This window comes from Papio anubis, chromosome 10, assembly GCF_008728515.1.
Source record: "Papio anubis isolate 15944 chromosome 10, Panubis1.0, whole genome shotgun sequence".
NCBI lineage: Eukaryota > Metazoa > Chordata > Mammalia > Primates > Cercopithecidae > Papio > Papio anubis.
The window spans coordinates 82,931,314-82,951,275 of record NC_044985.1 but is presented as its reverse complement, the minus strand read 5'-3'; the positions used below and the strand labels follow the sequence as shown (position 1 = coordinate 82,951,275).

General features: G+C 37.3%; 1 protein-coding gene across 4 annotated transcripts in view; it reads left to right on the top strand.

Moving 5' to 3' along the window:
- SATB2 (SATB homeobox 2) overlaps positions 1 to 19,962 on the top strand; it is a 194,134-nt gene that overhangs the window by 97,897 nt on the left and 76,275 nt on the right. For all 4 annotated transcript variants that reach the window (XM_009182706.4, XM_003907774.4, XM_009182702.4 and 1 more), the window contains one exon: positions 17,539 to 18,011. In XM_009182706.4, the coding sequence (XP_009180970.1) occupies positions 17,539 to 18,011 (473 nt within the window). The remainder of the gene's footprint in view (positions 1 to 17,538; positions 18,012 to 19,962) is intronic.

Sequence of the window (19,962 nt, the reverse complement as noted above, 5' to 3'; positions counted from 1 at the left end):
AAGTGGTGTTGATTCATCAACCAAGGGAGTGGGAGGAAAAACAAAGAATTCATGACAGGTATAATGGTGCACAGAAAATAAACACCCAGAGAAGTGCGTTTTATTAACTTTCGACCCTCAGAAAAAAGGAAGTGTTGGACTGAGGCAGGCACATTTTATTTGGTAGAAGCCTTTTTCTATGAATAGATGTTGCTGTGGGAGTTTCTACCTAGTAGGACCCGTTTCTCATGGGAAAGTAATGATTTGATTTGTAAAATTTGTTTGTGTCCCTGCTTTCAACATGAAAAAAAAAGGCAATGAATTCCAAAATTGGAAACCATTAGTAGTGAAACCAGAATTCCACCATAGGGCTTTCTCTGAGAACCCAGAAGTCAGGGTTCCATGTCCCTCTCAGCCTCCCTACCTTCCATTTCTACCTCAAAGTTACCAATTTACATGCACTTCTATGCACTATTCAGCATAGAAGAAAATCTCAAGTCAACTTACTGACGTCCCAAACTAAATGCAGGCTACATTGTTAAATGTGTTTCCTATTATCTGCTAATGTCTGTTTTAATAAAACAGTGGGAACTAAGTGGTTGCTTCTTAATCAAAAACATGATTTCCTAAACATAAGCTATGTGATTCTGTTACAAATTGCCACATATAGATCTCCTAGGTCAAAATTTTTTTCTCTTCTCATAGAAATAAATAAACAGTAAAATAATGATATACTCTGAAAGATCAAAGTAAATATGACTAAAACCTGGCAAAAATAAAAGTCTACTGGAAGGTTAAAAAAAAGATCAGATTGCAAATTCTATAGTTAATGCTTAAATAAATATGAGAAAAATGAACAATCAATAATTTGATATCATTAAAAACAGATGTAAAAACTATATACAAATGGAATTGTCTAAATTTTGAAGTAAACATTTTAATGTGCATTTTTTGAATTTGTTGTTATTATAGCTAAACTATTTACACTTATTCTTTAGAAAGTCCTAAATTGGTTTGGCTTAGCATGTTAACTTTATTTTCCCCAGTGATCACAGCAAAGCACATTCTGTTTACCTTTTTTCTTTAATTTCAAAGACAATCATGATTGACACAGACATATTTGAGTTAACATGAGCATTACTTCAGGACAGATAGGGAGACTGTGTGTATACTCTGGTTTCAAGGTCTAAGACCATGAATCTGTTTCCCAGGAGTATTTGACGTTGAAGAAAACGGAGTGGGTAGATAGGGTAGGGTGGTAGGTTGGTTTAGACAGCATTTTTTTTTTAATTGCCGATCATTACATACTATAATTTCTTCTGGACCAGATTTTACAATATAGAGCTCATAAGCTTCAAAGTATAAGAAAAAAAAAAAAAGTACATTTTATCTAAAAGCAAAATAAAATAAAAAAGACCAATAAGTTTAATATTTAGGAATTTTAGTATTGTACATGAGGAGAATCCATAGACACCTAGAAACATTCGTGCTATTCCAAAATTATTTTTAAGGTCTTGGGATTATGAGGGATTTACCAAAGTAGTTTTTTCATAAGTTCTAAACATTTTAGTAAAATTTTAATTTTTTTACACAACTTTTTTTGTCTGAACTCTTGATGTGAACTTTTCCCATCATTTTTATGAAACGAAGGGACAATCATATATGTAGTACCACCATCAGTTTTACTCTCATGGCAGTCTACTTTTGCGGGGGATATAATAAAAATAAGAAAACGCCTTAATAAAGAATCTTTTATATATTTTAAATGTGTCCTAATTGATAAGTTACGAGAAAATAATTTTATATCTAAAGTGTTTGTCATCTGGTACCAAGAGCAAAATAGGCAGTTATCTTAGGTGAAGTCAATCCCAATTATTTAATATGCCTCAAGAATGGAAGGGTCATTGAAAGTTTACACAAATACGGGTGGCTATTATAAAATTATTTGTGTTATAAAATAATACCATTAGAATGGGTGGACCTAACCAAACCCTGTATTTTGGCCAGAGTGCAAAATTATCCCCATCACTTTTCTTTTCTCAGTCATTGGCCAAGAACCCTCTGATTGTTAGTTGTCTTAATTTTATTTGTTTATTTGAACTTCTTTTGCCAGATATTAAAAAGCTGGGAGAAAAGAGGATTTTAAAAAGCAGTGTTACTTCCCCAAGCCTGGTTTATTCTAGTAATCAGTATTTTATCTGACCCTGTCTGATCTAGTCTTGCAAGATCAAACGTCCAGGCCAGCAGGCAGACAGTAAACAAAGCCCATGAAGGGTTTCAGTAAACACAAAGATTAGATGTTGAATGAAAATTAAACTCCTTGAACTAGTCCTCTGTACTAAAGTGGTTAAGTGGGTTGTGATTAAAAGAAATAAGTAATTATGATCATTATAGCTGAAATGATATAATGTTACCACATTTAAAGCACCTCTTGTACTCAAAAATGATTGTGTCATTTACAAAGTGGTGCCTTGGAGTTGAATAGAGAAATCAATGTCCCCTGACCTGGTTCCATAAGGCAGCCCTTGCTTAGCCATGGTGGTATCAGTGGTCAGGACAATGCCTTTAATCAACTCCTGGTCCTTCTGCCTCTGCTGTTGTTTAACTCTGATGAGGTAAAAGTAACTTACTTTTGTCTACCTAATTTTTCTGTCATGAAAGAAATTTGCTTTCAGCTTCAGATCTAAATGAAGTGTTCTGCAAGGAAGTTTGTCTGCCCTCTGCCTATGTTGTATCTCATTGAAAGTAATGGCAACATAAAATCCTTTGAACATTGTATACATATTTACTTATGTATTTTATATTGACAAATTATAGCTGTTTATATTTATGGGGTACAGAGTGATGGTATGATTTTTAATACAACGTGAAATGATTAAATCAAGTGAATTAACCTATTCATCACCTCAAATATTTGACATTTTTGTGATGAGAACATCTGAGACTTACTCTGTGATATTAAAATGCACAGTACTCAATTATTAGCTATATTCACCATGGTGTACAATAGATCTCAAAAAAAACCCCAAACTTGTTTCTCCTCACTGAGACTTTGTACCCTTTGATTATCATCTCACTGCTCCCACCTCCCAACCTCTGTTAAACACCATTCTACTCTCTACTTCTATGAATGCAGTTGTTTTAGATTCCACATATAAGTGAGAACATGCAGCATTTGTCTTTCTGTGTTTGACTTATTTCACTTAGCACAGTGTTCTCCAGTTCTACTCTTGTCGTCGCAAATATTGGATTCATGGAAATAGAAACATCACTTCTACTGTCAACCACCTTTTATCTCACCAGTTTTTCAACACATGGAAGAGCCTTGCACATTTTCGTTGTGACAGTCACTGATAGTATGCATAGATCACCTATACTTGCTCGGCCCTCCAGTGGAAAGCTTATTGGTAGTTTAAGTGGAAAAATGGTGCCTGGGGAATGTCTTGAGCACTCATTTTAGACGTGGACTAATTCCTTGCATGGATCTTAAGAAGCTCATTCCAGCTGTACTGTAACTGCTTTGTTGGGCTGAATATACTTATTCATACATGTTTAAAGATATAAAAACATTTGTTTGTTAATAATGTAGTTTGTAGATTAAAAGAAATGAACTGGCAGTCTACTCATATTTATACTATTTATGATGTTATTTTAAATAGACATTAAGAAAAGATGCAAAGGGAAAAATGAACTACTTTCCTTATGCCGCTCCCTACTTCTCTTGCATCTATTCATCCATTCAGCCATCATGTATACCTACTCTTTGGAAGAAGCATGAGACATAATTCCTGCTTTCCAAAAGCCTACAATCTGTGCGAAATGCTTAATTCATAATATAACACATGTTTTTGTCATTCAAAAACAAATTCTAGCTTCTATTTTATATATAATAGCTGGCAGGATTCTAAGGGCTGGGAATACAGTGGAGAGCATTACCTTTTTCTTTCTCACAAGATAATTGCAGTCATAATTAAATAAATAATTTTAACTAAATGTTTAGTGAGCACTTCTGCTGTGGGCCGTAATTAGTTCTAGAAGCAGTGAGAAACATCTGTATGCACATAAGATATGCTTCCTACCTCTAGTTGCGTTGCCCTTAACCTGGCAGGAGAAGCAGCTGTATAAATGGATCTGGTAAATATATAGTGGTGATATAAACTAGTTTGATGGCGGCATAGAGGAAGGTCCGGAAACTCTTCTTGCTAGGTTTGACATGAGGTGGCGGGTGGGCAGTTAGGGAGAGGCAGCGCATGAATTATACCTTAAGGACAAGTGGAGTTACTGTGGCAAGGAGGAAAAGAGAAGGAGGAATGTTTTGAGCAACCGGATGATCATGAGTACAGATGGAGAAGTACAAAAGAGCATTGCATGTTTAGAAAATTACAAGTGACTGTCGAGTATGTCTAGAATAGCAGTACATTTATCCTGATACTATAATATAACAGGTGCCCAGAATGGCTAAGCTTTTGATCAGTGAAAAGGCAAAGGTAAAACATAGCTGGATGTAGGGAGGGTAGTGACACCAAACGTTGATAGAAATGACTGGGACCTGGCCGGGTGCAGTAGCTCATGCCTGTAATCCTAGCACTTTGGGAGGCCGAGGTGGGTGGATCACGAGGTCAGGAGGTTGAGAGCATCCTGGCTAACACAATGAAACCACATCTTTACTAAAAATACAAAAAATTAGCCGGGCGTGGTGGCACATGCCTATAATCGCAGCTACTTAGGAGGCTGAGGCAGGAGAATCGCTTGAACCCAGGAGTTGGAGGTTGCAGTGAACTGAGATCGCGCCATTGCACTCCAGTCTGAGTGACAGAGTGAGACTCTTGTCTGACAAAGAAAAGAAAAGAAAAGAAATGGTTGGGACCTGGCTGGGAGATCATATGTGTTGTAATAATGAAAAATAAGGCTAAGAAGGTAGAGAACACACCTTAGGGGTCTTTGAAAGCCCAATTGAGGTATTTTGAGGATTGTTGAAGGTTTTTCAGCAAGAGAGTGATATATTGAAAATGATGGTTTTAAGAATGATTCCTCTAGACACCATCTGAAGCTGTATGAGGGTGTGAGTGGGTGTATGGCAGGAAGGGAGGTGCATGGGAGGGGGAAGGTTGGTATGTACACCTGGTGGAAGTAGGCAAAGTCGAATCTATTGCAGTAATTGACAGAAGTGGAGTGGTGAGGGAAGTGAGGCCCTGGCTTTGAGTGGCAGAAGTGAGAAAGACAGGAAGCCACCGATGCAAGAGGTTCAAGCAGAGGAGAGCCATGAGACTTGGTGAGAGTAAATAGGGGTATGGGAATGAGAAGGAGACATGCAAGCAAAATCCAGGTTTTGAGCTTAAGTGACTCTTGATGGTTGTGACAGAAATAGGACAATACCAACGGAGTTGAAATTGCTGATACCTCAGTGAGAATTGACAACTAGGTAGAAATGTCCATGAGGCTGTTTGAGATGTGGAACCAGCCTACTAAAGGACAGGATGGAGAATAAATTTTTGGGCCACTTGATTGGATGACAATTGAAATGGTACCAAACGAACATTCCTTAAAGAGGAGAGCAAGAGCAGGAGAGGGCTGGAAGCTTTGAGAAGAAAAAAGCCAGGAGTTAAGAAGATGCAACTAGAGAGAGTGAGGTGTCACCAAAGCCAAGGGAAGATGAGTTACCAGGGGGGGAGTGTTATCAAAGGTGCAGTGGAGGGACAGGGGAGCGGAGAGGGAATTGGAGGCTCTTGGCTTTGGCAGAAAGGATACCAAAATGACATTGGAGGGAGCTGTCTCTGCAGTGTGAGAACAGGGAAAGCCTATGCATCTACTAAGGGAGAGGTGTCAAGGACATGAGAGGAAAGAGTCTAAATGTGGCTAAGTGAAGCATGAGGGCTAAGTGTAATTAGCAGAAAGAGGATGGAGCCAGCAGTTTTGAAGAGGAAGAGGAGTGATAAGCAAGAGCCCATCAACTAGGAGGGAATGGATCTGAGGCGCAGATAACGCGGTGCCTTTGAAAGAAAGAAAAATAGTGATGTTTTCTTCAGAATCTGGGAGAAGGGCAAGGAGATGTGTAAGGAGAGAAGGTTCTGGAGATGGAGTGGACGGTGAGGATGGGCAGCTCATGCCATGGGGTGTGAGACTGGGCTGGCATGACCTTCTAGCAGTGAAGGAGAGAATGGTTGGCATGGGGGGCTTGGTGGTGAGAACACCTGAAATAGGATCTGGACAGACCATGTCTGGGGAACAAGGAGGGTGTGTGCTTTAGATTGCTCCTAGTTTCAGACTTCCATTTGTCCTGCCCAGAAACAGAATAAAAAACTAGAAAACATATATAGATGTGATGGTGGCTGACAAAGAATCTACAGAGTGTGAAATGAGAGGCTTTGTGTGTAGACCACAAAATGCCCAGTTTATTTAAAATCTGATGATTGTGGGGACATCCTCTTCTACTGGGGAGACCAGCAGGTGAAAATCAGAGAACGCTTCTGGTTTCTTGATCAATTAAATAAAGATTATTACCTGATTTTCCTTAGACGCTTACAAGGTTCAAAGCTGAAAAGCACCTAAGCTCATAAGGTGCTTGAAGCACTTAACTATAAATGCTGTGTAAGATGCTAGGACTGAAATCACATTGCCTAATGGGAGACAGTTATTTAACTATTTGCCTGACTGATGAATGGCCTTCATTCCACCATTTGCAAGAATTTGAGAGTATTTGACGTTGGAGTCCTGAACTCCCAAGGGAGTGGATATGAATCTATAATAATCTAGAATACAAATCAGACTATGAGTTCTAACATTGGGCCTTTCAGGGTATCACCTTTTTAAGTTCTATGTACTATAGAAATTTTAATTTTTGACTAATCCCCCTTCTGGGCCAAAAGCTCCTTGAGAGAACATCAGAGGCAGAGGTTTTGGGAACACAGGAACGTATCAATTTTCTGTCCTCCCTAGAGTCCTGTGAGCATGAGGTCTTAAACACTGTGAATACTTTGTAAATATTAATAGAATTGAATGTAATATAGATGAACTTATTTGGATATATGCATTTAGAGCAGTTTTATTTTTACACATATTATGTGGTGCACTAATCTTATTTGCTACCTGATCTGTCATTTGAGAGAAAAAAAGAAAGAAAAATCTTTGCTTGTTTAATTCGTATTGCAAATGTCCTTAGCAAATGTAATTGGTTAGAATCGTTCCATTTTTCTACTAATTATTGAGCTAAAGACTTAACAATAGTCAATTCAGTTGAATGGGGCAGTAATACCTTTATAAAGTACAAATTAGAGACCATTTGTGTAGCCTAAGATAAATATGCCTTTGAGGTTTTCACAGCTAGTCTATTGAGTATTTTCCTTAATATAATGGCTTAAAACATTAAAGTCCTATAAAATCACAGAGACTGGTCAGAGGAAAAGAATGGATCATGAATTGATTGTTTTCTTTGATTAACTTTTCTTCAGGTAGGTTGAATTAAAGAATTAATACACATGGAATGCCAACTGACAAAAGCAGAATTTTCCTAAGCAGTAATGTTAAGTTTCAACAATATGATTTCTTTTACTATCATGTGCTGAATTCACCTTAGAAATTATAGTTTTAGATTAAAGAGTAAAAATAAAGATATTATTAGATATAAGCACTTTTAACCTATATAGAATGTTATAAGAATACTTGAAATGATCAGTGATATCAAACTGTGATAAAGCATTGTTTGAAACCAAAAGGGACAATAGTGTTCTGGTACGGAGGGTGGAGACTAGGAAAGGTGGATAATGCTCACTTTTTCCATGGAACATAATGGGTCCTAGGAGCTTTTATTACCAAAGAAACAGAGGTGTCCACATTTGAGTTACTTTATGGTGGATATATACGTTTCTGTGGAGGTTAATGTGGTGGAAAAAGGAAGTTGATAATAAGGGGAAAATACACCTAAGAAAACCAGTCATATGGTATTATCACAGTCCTGGCTGGTAGACTTTGCTTATGGGCTGTTTTATTAGGAGTTAACAAGTTGGCTCTGAATATCTTGCTCTAGGCAGGGACTTTGCAAGCAAGTTCTCAAACCAGAGACAAATTCTCTTGAACAAATTTAGAGAAAAACAAAATCTTTGGGTTTGGTAGCTAGTCTTTTTCTTTCTTTTGCTCTTTAGCTCTTTCAAGCTCAATAATTTTTTAAAATTATGTTTAGTGAACTCTTCTGGTAGTAGTTTTATTTGTTTGTTTTAATGGTATGAGATTTATATCTGAGAGATCTATTAGCTTTGGCTACTGCAATCATGTCCGACTGTGTTTGTATTAACAGAAATTTTTTTTTTTTTGTATAGTAAATTGACCTTATACTTCCAGTTATTGACTAGGAGAAAATAAACCAGAAGTATTTTCAGTGACTAGGCATATTCAATGTTGGCAGACGGGCTGCTATTCTGGTTTGTTGGGGGAAATTAGTGTTATGTTTAAAAAAGATTTTAACCCAATGAAAGCCTTTGGGTGGACAGTGGGGTTGTTGACCGTTAATGTGTAGCTCAGCTGAGTGCAAGGAGACAAAATAAGTATCAGGTGGAAGCATATGGAATTGCTGTTTTTGTAGGTCAAAGTTGTTACATATCACCAATTTCATATAGTTCAATTATATATGAATTTGTGATTGCCCAGGATTCTCAAGCTGTTATCATATTGTGTGAGTATGCATACCCAATTTCGTTTCTTGTTGGTTACTTGTTTCAAAGAAATACTTTCTATTTATAGAATTTATAGGGTACTTGAGAAAGCTCTCTGCTGTGTGATTCATATCCTTCATCAGTCCATGCTGATGACACTCATGTTGGGTCAATAGCTTTTGCCTCAAGAAAAATAAGAAAAATAAGATAATGGGAGGGGATTTATAAAAATAAATATAATCACTGTATATGTATGTATGTGTGTGTGGCTTACAGTTGACTAGAATGAATTGCTAATAAACTGACAAAATAGGAATTTAAAGGAGCTATCTTTTATCATCAAATAGAAATGCACTTTAAATCATAGGCAGATGTTATGGGCTCATCTACGTGTAGCAGACAGTTAAATTGTCTGAAGCAAATATATTGATGGAATTTTTTAAAGTTGATATTATTCAGTACTGTATCTCTAGGGGCTGCCATCATTCCTGGCACATGGTAGTTGATTAATAAATGTTTATTATATGAATTTTAATGCAAATAATTCTATTTAAGTGATTAGCTGAATCAACTGTTGAGGAATCAGTGATTTCATCACTTTTTGAGTTGACAGTCTTTTCAGTCTATGTTACACAAAGCATACAGTGGAGGCTCAGGTTGAGCTTTTACCATTCAGATGACTTATCCATCCTTCATGTCACATACATGTGCCATGTGCACTTATACACACACACATGCAAATACAAAGTGAAACTTATCAGTAAGAAAGTTGATTGCTCCTGACCCAAATCCTGAAACTATTAATAACCACATGCTCCAAACTGGGCAGTTCACCTTAAGCAGCAGAATACAGACTGCAGGGTCCTAAAGGCATAGGTTTGAATTCAGAGTCTTCCATTAACAGGTTTGCAACATCAAACAATTATGACATTAAAGTCAAATGACTGACCTTCAGCTTCTTTAATAAAGTAGGCATCTTAATATCAATGCCGTAAAATTATTGTGAGAGTTAAACGATAATGATGTGTAAGGGATTTAGCTCAGTGCTTCAGCTACTATATAAATGGTAGGGTTTGGTGTTACCTGAAATGCCAATGCAGTTTGAAAAAGGTATGTTAGCAGTAAAAATATGAAAATTCTTAAACTTATAATACATATATTTTTTATAAAGAAAACCCATTAAAAAGCACTTGTGAAACATTTAGGCCTTAGAACTTGACTTTGAGTTATGCACAAAAAGAGGAAAAAGTGGCCATGTGGTTTGCGTTTTCTTATTATGAGGCTAGAGCCAGCAGCCTTAATCATTTTGAATACTCCTAAATATTTATCTGCATTTGGATAGTTATTTGACCTAGAGCACATTTTTTAATTTCTCTGGTATTAGACAAGATCATTATCTTTAAAATTGGGCATCAAGGTTTTAGAGCATAAGGTGGGGAAGCAGAGAACCTGGAGAGGAGGTTTGTAAATTTAAGGCATTCATATGCTCTAGTATCTTTTTTCTGTGCTCTAATGTTTGGGTACCAATCTGAAATTGTTGGTTTGATTGGCAACTTTTTTACCAAGAGTGCCAAAAGCAAACCAATGTCTTTTTTTGCATTTGTAGAATCACTTTCAGAGTACTTTCTAAGGTTGAAAGAGTCATAGAGAAATTCTTCCATCTTCTTTTCTTTCTTTCTTTTTTTTTTTTTTGGCTTATGTTCTTCTACCCAGGGTTTCTAGGAGAGGTTCTGGGGAATACTAGAGTGTTATCTTATTAAGGAATCCATTAGCACTCATTCATGCTAATCCATTTACATTTGCATAAGCATCTTAATGGCTTAAAGAAAAATCCATAGGCCAGAGATTCTGGAAATTTCTCAGTGCAAAGCCTTTTACCCAATTCATTACTATCTACCCATTATAACTATGGACAAACCCCAGGGGCTATGTCACAAAAGCAACTATGTTAAGGTTTGCAGCATGAAAATACTACTATAATAGCTCTAGAAATATTACCTATCTTTTCAGCAGTATTGATAAACTTGCAAGAGCTATACTCTAATTACTATTGCTATTGCCGCTATATTTTTCTATTTTCTATTCTATTTCTGTTTCTAATTCTATTTCTATTACAAGTCCCCAAAGTTAATGTCATAATTGTTTGATGTTACAAACCTGTTAATGGAAGACTCTGAATTCAAACCTATGCCTTTAGGACCCTGCAGTCTGTATTCTGCTGCTTAAGGTGAACTGCCCAGTTTGGGGCATGTGGTTATTAACAGTTTTAGGATTTGGGTCAGAAGCAATCAACTTTCTTACTGGTAAGTTTCACTTTGTATTGCATGTGTGTGCACAAGTGCACATGGCACATGTATGTGACATGAAGGACAGAAAACAGCTATTTTTCTTGTAATAGAAATTAATTGTCTTAAAATGGTACTTTTAAAGATGCTCTTAGATAAGTAACCTGCAAGGTTACTTTAAGACCACTTTACAGGTAATCCTTCCCATTTTACAGATAATCCCCAGATCACTCATCTAGTTATGACCCAGGCCTTTGAAATTTCAGTTTGCTTTTCTTTCTACCTTTCCTATGCCACCTTGCTGTTACTGGCAGGCATCTGTGCCAATGAGATGCTTCATCTTTTGCTCAAAAACTTTCAGAAACTATACTTTAGGGCACTAAGTCATTGGATTATATTTTGAGCATTGAAATTTTACTATATTTACTTTACACAATTGCAAAAGAAATAATAAGAATTAAGTGCCACAATATAGGAGTGAAAGACTATATACATATACACACACACACACACGTATATATACACAAACATATATATACGTATATATACTTGTGTATATATATGTGTGTGTGTATGTGTGTATTATTTTATTTTTTGAGTTTTGAAAATGTTCTTGTAACAACCTAAAATATATAAATATATATCAGGGATTTATAATATTTAAAATAAATACTTGGCTTCCTGGATGTGCTGTAAAAAGTGTCCTAAATAAAATAAGATTTTTGGACCAAATACCTTTTAATTGTAATGCAGGTAAATTCTTGAGGGAGAAGTATAACTTTCTCATCTGTGAACAACCAGCCACAGGCAGCAATTGTGAGCATCTGAATAGCTAATGGTCATAGGGTGCTCTTGGTTAGAGCATCATCGCTGTGAACTTGGTGAGGTTTTAGGAGTTTCTGAAATTCTAATATAGGGCTACAAAGGCCTTATCTGCTTTAGACTTAAATGGAATCCCGGAAGCTTAGAGAGTGGTTAGAAAATGGCTGCCCATTCCCTGCAGTTTTCGCTCAGTCCCAGGAAATTTGAAGGAATCTGCAAGATCCTCTTAGAACTCTGAGTTTTTCAGAGACCTGAACAGACTCCAGATCTGAACTGTTTATCTGGAAGGTCTCTGGACTGGTACCTTTCCCCAGATATTAGAATAGCTACCAAAAGCCTCACAGCTACTGGACATAGAAGCATTTGAGCCCCCCTTGCCTTGACGGTTTCTTAAACCATCTTCTGTTTGGGAACTTACATTAGAAGCTGGGGACATCATTCCTTTCCAGGCGATTCCCTCTCTGGTACTCACCCTCAAGGCTTCAGCCACAGTAGAATCAAGTTCATTGTGAATTAAATTGAAGCTCTGATTTAAAGCTCTGGGAGCAGTTGTGAGTTATTTATTTATTTATTTATTTATGAGACAGAGTTTGACTCTGTCGCCCAAGCTGAAGTGCAGTGGCACAATCTCGGCTCACTGCAACCTCTGGATTCAAGTGAATCCAACCTCCTGGATTCAAGCGATTCTCCTGCCTCAGCCTCCTAAGTAGTTGGGATTACAGGCATGAGCCACCACACCTGGCTAATTTTTGTATTTTAGTAGAGACCAGGTTTCACCATGTTGGCCAGGCTGGTCTCGAACTCCTGACCTCAAGTGTTCCGGCCTCCTCGGCCTTCCAAAATGCTGGAATTGCAGGCATGAGCCACTGCACTAGGCCAGCAGTTGTGTTTTTACTGTCTCTTTAATAAGTAAGCATGTTGCCTTTGTCAGAATATTTTCTGTTGTGAATGTGAACATTGCTTTCACCGTCAGAAACAGCACTACCATTTACCCTTCGTTTTTTCCAGGATTTCTGATCTTCTGCTAAATACTGCAGGCATAAGATGGCCCTTAGGGCCAAGGTGATGTCTTTGATCTTGGTTTAGTTTAAGACAGACTTAACATGATGTTTTCCATTACACAGTGAAAAAGCAAGAACACAAAACCAGGCACTGCTGTTAGGTCTGTGTTTCACACATTGTGGTTACTTTCTAATTATTTTAAAAGAAAGAAGAGAAAGGAAGGGAGAGATGGAAGGAGGGAGTAAAGGGAAGAAGAGAAAGGAAGAAGCAGGAAAGCAGGAAGGGAGGGAGGGAGGGAGGAAAGAAAGAGAAAAAGAAAGTTGAGGCTCAATTTTCTGATACAGTCTGGCACATCCTGATGCTCCCTCTCTTTTTTAAGCATCTGTACTTCACTTGCTGTGACTTAAGAGGCTAAAAACGTTATTCTGATATTATTTTTATAAGAGTGGCAGCAAGAACTAAATTAAAATGTTTTCAATTTAGGCAAAATCAGCCAGGCACGGTGGCTCACGCCTGTAATCCCAGCCCTTTGGGAGGCTGAGGCGGGCGAATCACTTGAGTTCAGGAGTTGGAGACCAACCTGGCCAACATGGTGAAACCCCGTTTCTACTAAAAATATAAAAATTAGCTGGGCACCGTGGCACATGCTTGTAATCCCAGCTACTCAGGAGGCTGAGGTATGAGAATCACTTGAACCTGGGAGGTGGAGGTTGCAGTGAACTGAGATTGTACCACTGCACTCCAGCCTAGGTGATGGAGTGAGACTCTGTCTCAAAAAAAAAAAAAAAAAAAAAAAAGGCAAAACCTGTTTAAATGGTTTCTGAATTTGTGTTCTGCCTTGGTCATTGGAGATGCATCCTTTTGAGAGCATTTGATCCTTAGTCATTCTTAAAGTCAAGATGATAATTTTTTCTTCTTTCATTCTTGGGAGTAAAGAACTTGGCTTTTATTGATAGAACTGTTAGGAACTGAAAAACATAAAGGGTGACTAGTCTCAGAGACAGAATTTAAAAACTGATAGCCCCTGGACAGATCTGGTTTTCAGAAATGTTTTATTTGGCTTTTATTGTATTTTGAAATGGAATTAGTTGCTAACACTTAAAAATTAGGAGATATCATGTAAAATCCAGATTTTTTGTTTTCTCAAAAAAAAAACAAAAAAGAAAAAAACAAAAAAAATGACAATGTAAGAAAGACAGAAACTGGCTGAGGTTAGGTAGTGATTGCTACCTTTGAACTGGTTAGACTTTCTCTCCTCCACCTAGTTCTTCTGCAGCTAGCTTTTCTGGCTGTTATCGACCTGAACAGTAGGTATTTGCATTTGCAGTTTCTTCATTAATATTTACTAAGTGGTTAGTACTTCATGGTGTTACTACAGATGTAATATGTTGCCATGTCTTCATAAGATACTTCCATAGTTACTGTTCTTAACTGTAAGAATTTATAAGGATCCACCTGGAAACTTATAAGGATAGAAAGAATGATTATATATAACCTCACAGAATATGGACTGACGTTATTCAGACTCTTATTGCACCAATTCATATAGGTTTCATGGCGCTCTGATGTTTATGCTTCATTGTGAACATGATTTTGACTAGATCTATGAATGAAGTATTTTTAAATTATGTGATTTAGATATATCTCAAGAAAGTAAACTCACTCAAATGTAATTAAATTGTTGAAACGTGAAAATACCAAAATTTTGGAAAATTAACATTTGGTCAAATAATGTATTCTATAGGAGGATGGTTCTGTGTTTTTTCAGCAGAAGATGAAATAGATGGCCAGGCACAGTGGCTCACGCCTGTAATCCCAGCACTTTGGGAAGCCAAGGCAGGTGGATCACCTGAGGTCAGGAGTTGAAGAGCAACCTGGCCAAGATGGGTGAAACCCCATCTCTACTAAAAACACAAAAATTAGTTGAGTGTGGTGGTGGGGCATACACCTGTAATCCCAGTTACTCGGTAGGCTGAGCACAAGAATCACTTGAACCCAGGAGGCAGAGGTTGCGGTGAGCAGAGATCGTACCACTGCACTCTAGCTTGGGGTAACAGAGTGAGACTCGATCTCAAACCCCTCTCCCCACCAAGCAATGAAATAGATAAAATATTTCCTCATTAAGAATCTGAAAACATAATTTAATGTCTGAATTTATCTTTACTTTGACTGAATTAAAAGAAAATAAGCAAAAGTGAACCCAATATTTAACTGAGACCGATATTTCTGTCTCTAAGATTTTACTTTGGAATCAGTTCATGGTCTCTTTACCTTTTTGTTTTGTTTTGTTTTTCAGTGAGGAAATTATGATGGTAATTCCTGTTCTATGGAAACTGTTAGATTATGTTATCTGAAGGCTCCTAACCATTTGCTTGGTTTGGCTTTAAGGCTATGTACTTTAAAGTTTAATTAATATAATAATTGAAAAAGGTTTGCCTTTAGAAGATGAGTAATTTGTTTTCTTAACCTTATGAAGGAAAGGTGACATGTAAAACAAATGAATTACACTGTGAGGATTAGGCGGGGTGCAGTGGCTCACACCTGTAATCCCAGAACTTTGGGAGGCCGAGGCGGGTGGATCACATGAGGCTAGAGTTTGAGAGCAGCCTGGCCAACATGGTGAAACCCCGTCTCTACTAAAAATACAAAAAATTAGCTGGGTATGGTGGCCCGTACCGGTAATCCCAGCTACTTGAGGCTGAGACAGAAGAATCACTTGAACCTGAGAGGTGGAGGCTGCAGTGAGCCGAGACTGCACCATTGCTACAGCCTGGACAACAAGAGTGAAACTCTGTCTTACAAAAAAAAAAAAAGCAAACATTGTAAGGATTAAGTTAAAAATTGAGCCCTAAAAGAAGTTTGAAGTAAACTCTTGACTTACTTGGGAGTTTATAGGAATGTTAAGCAAGAAATCAGGCTTTTTTTTTTTTTTTTTTTTTTTTTTTTGAGACAGAGTCTTACTCTATCACCCAGGCTAGAGTGCAGTGGTGTGAGTTCCACTCACTGCAGTCTTCACCTCTGCCTCCTGGGTTCAAGCGATTCTCCCAACTCAACCTCCTGAATATCTGGGATTACAGGTGCGTGCCACCATGCCTGGCTAAATTTTATATTTTCAATAGAGACGGGGTTTTGCTGTGTTGGCCAGGCTGGTCTCGAACTCCTGACCCCAGGTGATCCACCAGCCTTGGCCTCCCAAAGTGCTGGGATTGCAGGCATGAGCCACCATGCCCAGCCGAACTGAGTTTCTTTAAAAAGCAGGAGAAAGCACTGTACTGTACATGTCTAAATATAAGGTGATACAAAGACTTGGATGTTCACATATTTTCCTAATGGGATATTTTGCATGCATAAAACTTGTAGACATGGATATAAAATAGTTAAATATCTACCCACATTTTAATGTATTAATTTACTTCCACGCATACCTTTTTAAAGTCACATATTACATAAAGTATTAATTTAGAAATACTACTTTGTTCCACCCTTACAGTTCATTGACTTTATTCAGATGCTTCACATGTGATTTGGCATCAGTGTCTGTCATCACCAACTCCCCTGTTTTGAGTCATCTCACCCAGTTGTCCAGCACACATCATTTCTGCCTGAATTTTTTAAGACTCAGTATTTTTTTAATAAAACCATGATTCTGTCACTGTTAACTATATGCGAATCCACACATGCCATTTGTATAATAGGAAGACAATTTTTTTTTGTATGTGTTCTATAGGTGAATATGTTTGATCTCTAGCTTCTTAAAGTTATCTTTAATGGACTTTTACATAGTCATATCCAGCATTTGCAATCATAAGAAATAATTGCTAAATTTGTATGGATTTTTTGCTTTCAAAAAGAGATCTTGTTAGATTATGTTACACCTGTAAGCATTTAACACTAATAATGATGGGATTGTTTCAGCCCCATTTCTTTACTCCAAACCAAACTTTGTTTTTCATGATAGAATAATACAGAGACTTGGATAAGGATTTGGCTATGAGGTGACTGTCTTTCCTGAGACAGTATCTTAGGGAAAGAAAAATACTTGCCTTGTGCTTGTGTATATGTGATACTTACTTTCTTTTCTCTTTCAAAGTATTCTTTAAATCTTTATTAAAGTGCAATATAATGTAATAAAGCAGATAACCTGGAGAGAGGGTGAACTTCATTTAATGGCAAGTTGAGGTGATGTTATTAATTTTGTTATTTTTTTTCTTATCTGAGTGCATAGCACAATGTTTAAAATATCAATTTCTTAAAGAAACATTTCTATAAAAATAGCAAGTGAGTCAATAAATGGATATACTATGTGGTAGACATTTTTTAATGAACATTTCCATAGTTGTATAATAATATTTATGTGAGCTTTTTACTAGAAGGTAGCACTTAATTTGTCAGGAGATGTTGTCCTTGTCATTTCCTGATAACCATTAACTACATACTACGGAAGATAAGAACAGCTGGCGCTTTTATAACAAAGGGTGATTGGGGAGATGATAGAGCTTGGGGATCTAAGAGGATTTAGAATGGTCAGTGGTTTCTGTCTTGGCTGTTTAATGAAATGCTTACTTTTAAGAATTTTAACAAATTGAAGTGGCAAATATTTTTACTTTCTTTCATATGTTCCATGAAAAAAACCTATCGTAACATTTTGCTGAAAAGAATGTCACTTTTATGCTGGAACTTCCATCATTGTATGAAAAAATGTTTATATTATTAACATACCAAAAGTATAATTCAGTTCTACATATATTAGCAATAAATTGTACCAATGAAAATAATGATGAATTATCACTTTTATCTCTTAACAGTGGAAAGAGTGGAACGAGAAAACCTTTCAGACTATTGTGTTCTGGGCCAGCGTCCAATGCATTTACCAAATATGAACCAGCTGGCATCCCTGGGGAAAACCAACGAACAGTCTCCTCACAGCCAAATTCACCACAGTACTCCAATCCGAAACCAAGTGCCCGCATTACAGCCCATCATGAGCCCTGGTCTTCTTTCTCCCCAGCTTAGTCCACAACTTGTAAGGCAACAAATAGCCATGGCCCATCTGATAAACCAACAGATTGCCGTTAGCCGGCTCCTGGCTCACCAGCATCCTCAAGCCATTAACCAGCAGTTCCTGAACCATCCACCCATCCCCAGAGCAGTTAAGCCAGAGCCAACCAACTCTTCCGTGGAAGTCTCTCCAGATATCTACCAGCAAGTCAGAGATGAGCTGAAGAGGGCCAGTGTGTCCCAAGCTGTCTTTGCAAGAGTGGCATTCAACCGCACACAGGTACAATTAGCATTGAACACTGTAATTAACAATAATGCCGGGGACAGAATTGAGATAGTCATAATTATTTTTATCTGTTTAAAAAATTTTATGGAGCTCAGCACATAGAATTAGATTAATTAATAATCCTTAGTTAATGAAACACTGTTACCATTGATCCATGCATGACCATGATTAATTTACTAATTGTTCAATTTTAATGATGTAATGGACATCTTTGAACCCAACGTGCAACTCAGGACCCCAAATGTTACTAATGACTTGGGTATGTACTCTCATCCTCTCCATTTACTGTTTCCAGATGTAACCCTGATCTTGAATTTTGTGATTATCACTCTCTTGCCTTTTTTTTTTTTTTAACAAATTATAAAACTATGCATGCCCAATCCATTTTTTCCCTTGGTTTTGAACTTTATAAAAGAAATAAAATTATGTTTTATAATTTTATAAGTAAAGTTTTATTTAAAAATTTATAAAAGTGCTTCAAAACATGCAAGTTAGATTTAAGATATTGATAAAATGATACTGGATAGTTTACTCTTACTTTAATGTTTGAGGGAATATAACATTACATGTTGAAAATGTAAACAGTTAATTCACACATGTCTTATTTTTATTGAGGGTGCTTATATGTAAGACATTGTTTTCCACCAGTAGTTCTTAAACTGGAGTGTGCATCAGAATCACCTGGAGGGCTGTGAAAACACAGACTGCTGGGCCTCATCCCACAGTTTCTGATTGAGTAAGTCTGAGGTTGGACTCAGCAATGAACCTTTCTAACAAGATCCTAGGTGATTATGATGGTAATGATCGGGGGCCACATGTTGAGAAACACTTACCTAGCCCTTATATGAGTAAGAACAAAGCAAATGTGCATAACCTCAGGGTGCTAACGATCTAGGGGTGAAAACCAGGTAACCAGATAACTAGAGTAAAATGTGAAGTGTGATGAGTAATGTTGGAGAGTGTAAGCAGTGTTTGTGGTGGAGGATCATGGCGAGGTGGAGGTGAGGAATACTTCCAGGAGAATGAATACCATAAGCCTTCAAAACAACAATAGGTTAAAGTTTCAGCACCCTGGTAAACACAAGGCAGGAAGCTAAGCTCTGTGTAGATGCAAAAAGGAGAAAAATAATGGGCAAGCACATATGTAAACAACACGCTAGAGTATTAGGTTGTCAAGGGGTTAGACCTTGAAGGATAAATAAAGTACAGCAGGCAAAGATGATGAAGAAGAAGAGTATTATTTTAAACTAAAGAAATTCATAGTAAAAATGTTGAGTTAAAAAATGCAGGAATAATTTGAAGACATAAAACAACTCATTTCTGAGAAAAACTGTATGAATGTACAGAATGTAGGAATGCCTTCATTAATCTGATATCTGTTCAGAGACACATGATAACACACACTATAGATGGACCTTACAAATAAAAGAAAGCATGCCGGATTGAAACCCCAGTAGTTTGGAAAATACAGGAATGTTTCTAGATTTAATTACTTCAAAAGTTAAGGGGCTGGGCGTGGTGGCTCGTGTCTGTAGTCCCAGCACTTCGGGAGGCTGAGATGGGCAGATCACTTGAGGTCAGGAGTTCAAGACCAGCCTGGCCAACATGATAAAACCCCGTCTCTGTTAAAACAAAACAAAAAAATTAGCCGGGCGTGGTGGTGCGTGCCTGTAGTCTCAGCTGCTTAGGAGACTGAGGCAGGAGAATCACTTGAACCCAGGAGGCAGAGGTTGCAATGAGCCGAGATCGTGCCACTGCACTCCAGCCTGGGTGACAGAGTGAGACTCCATCTCAAAAAAAAAAAAAAAAAAAAAGTGAAAACTCTCACTGGAAAGAAATCTGATAAATGTTGGTAAATTGGATTGCCTGATGCAAGTTAACACTCAAAAAATGCACCTAAGTGAAATGTTATACCAGTTATAAATATTTTACATTTATCAGTGGT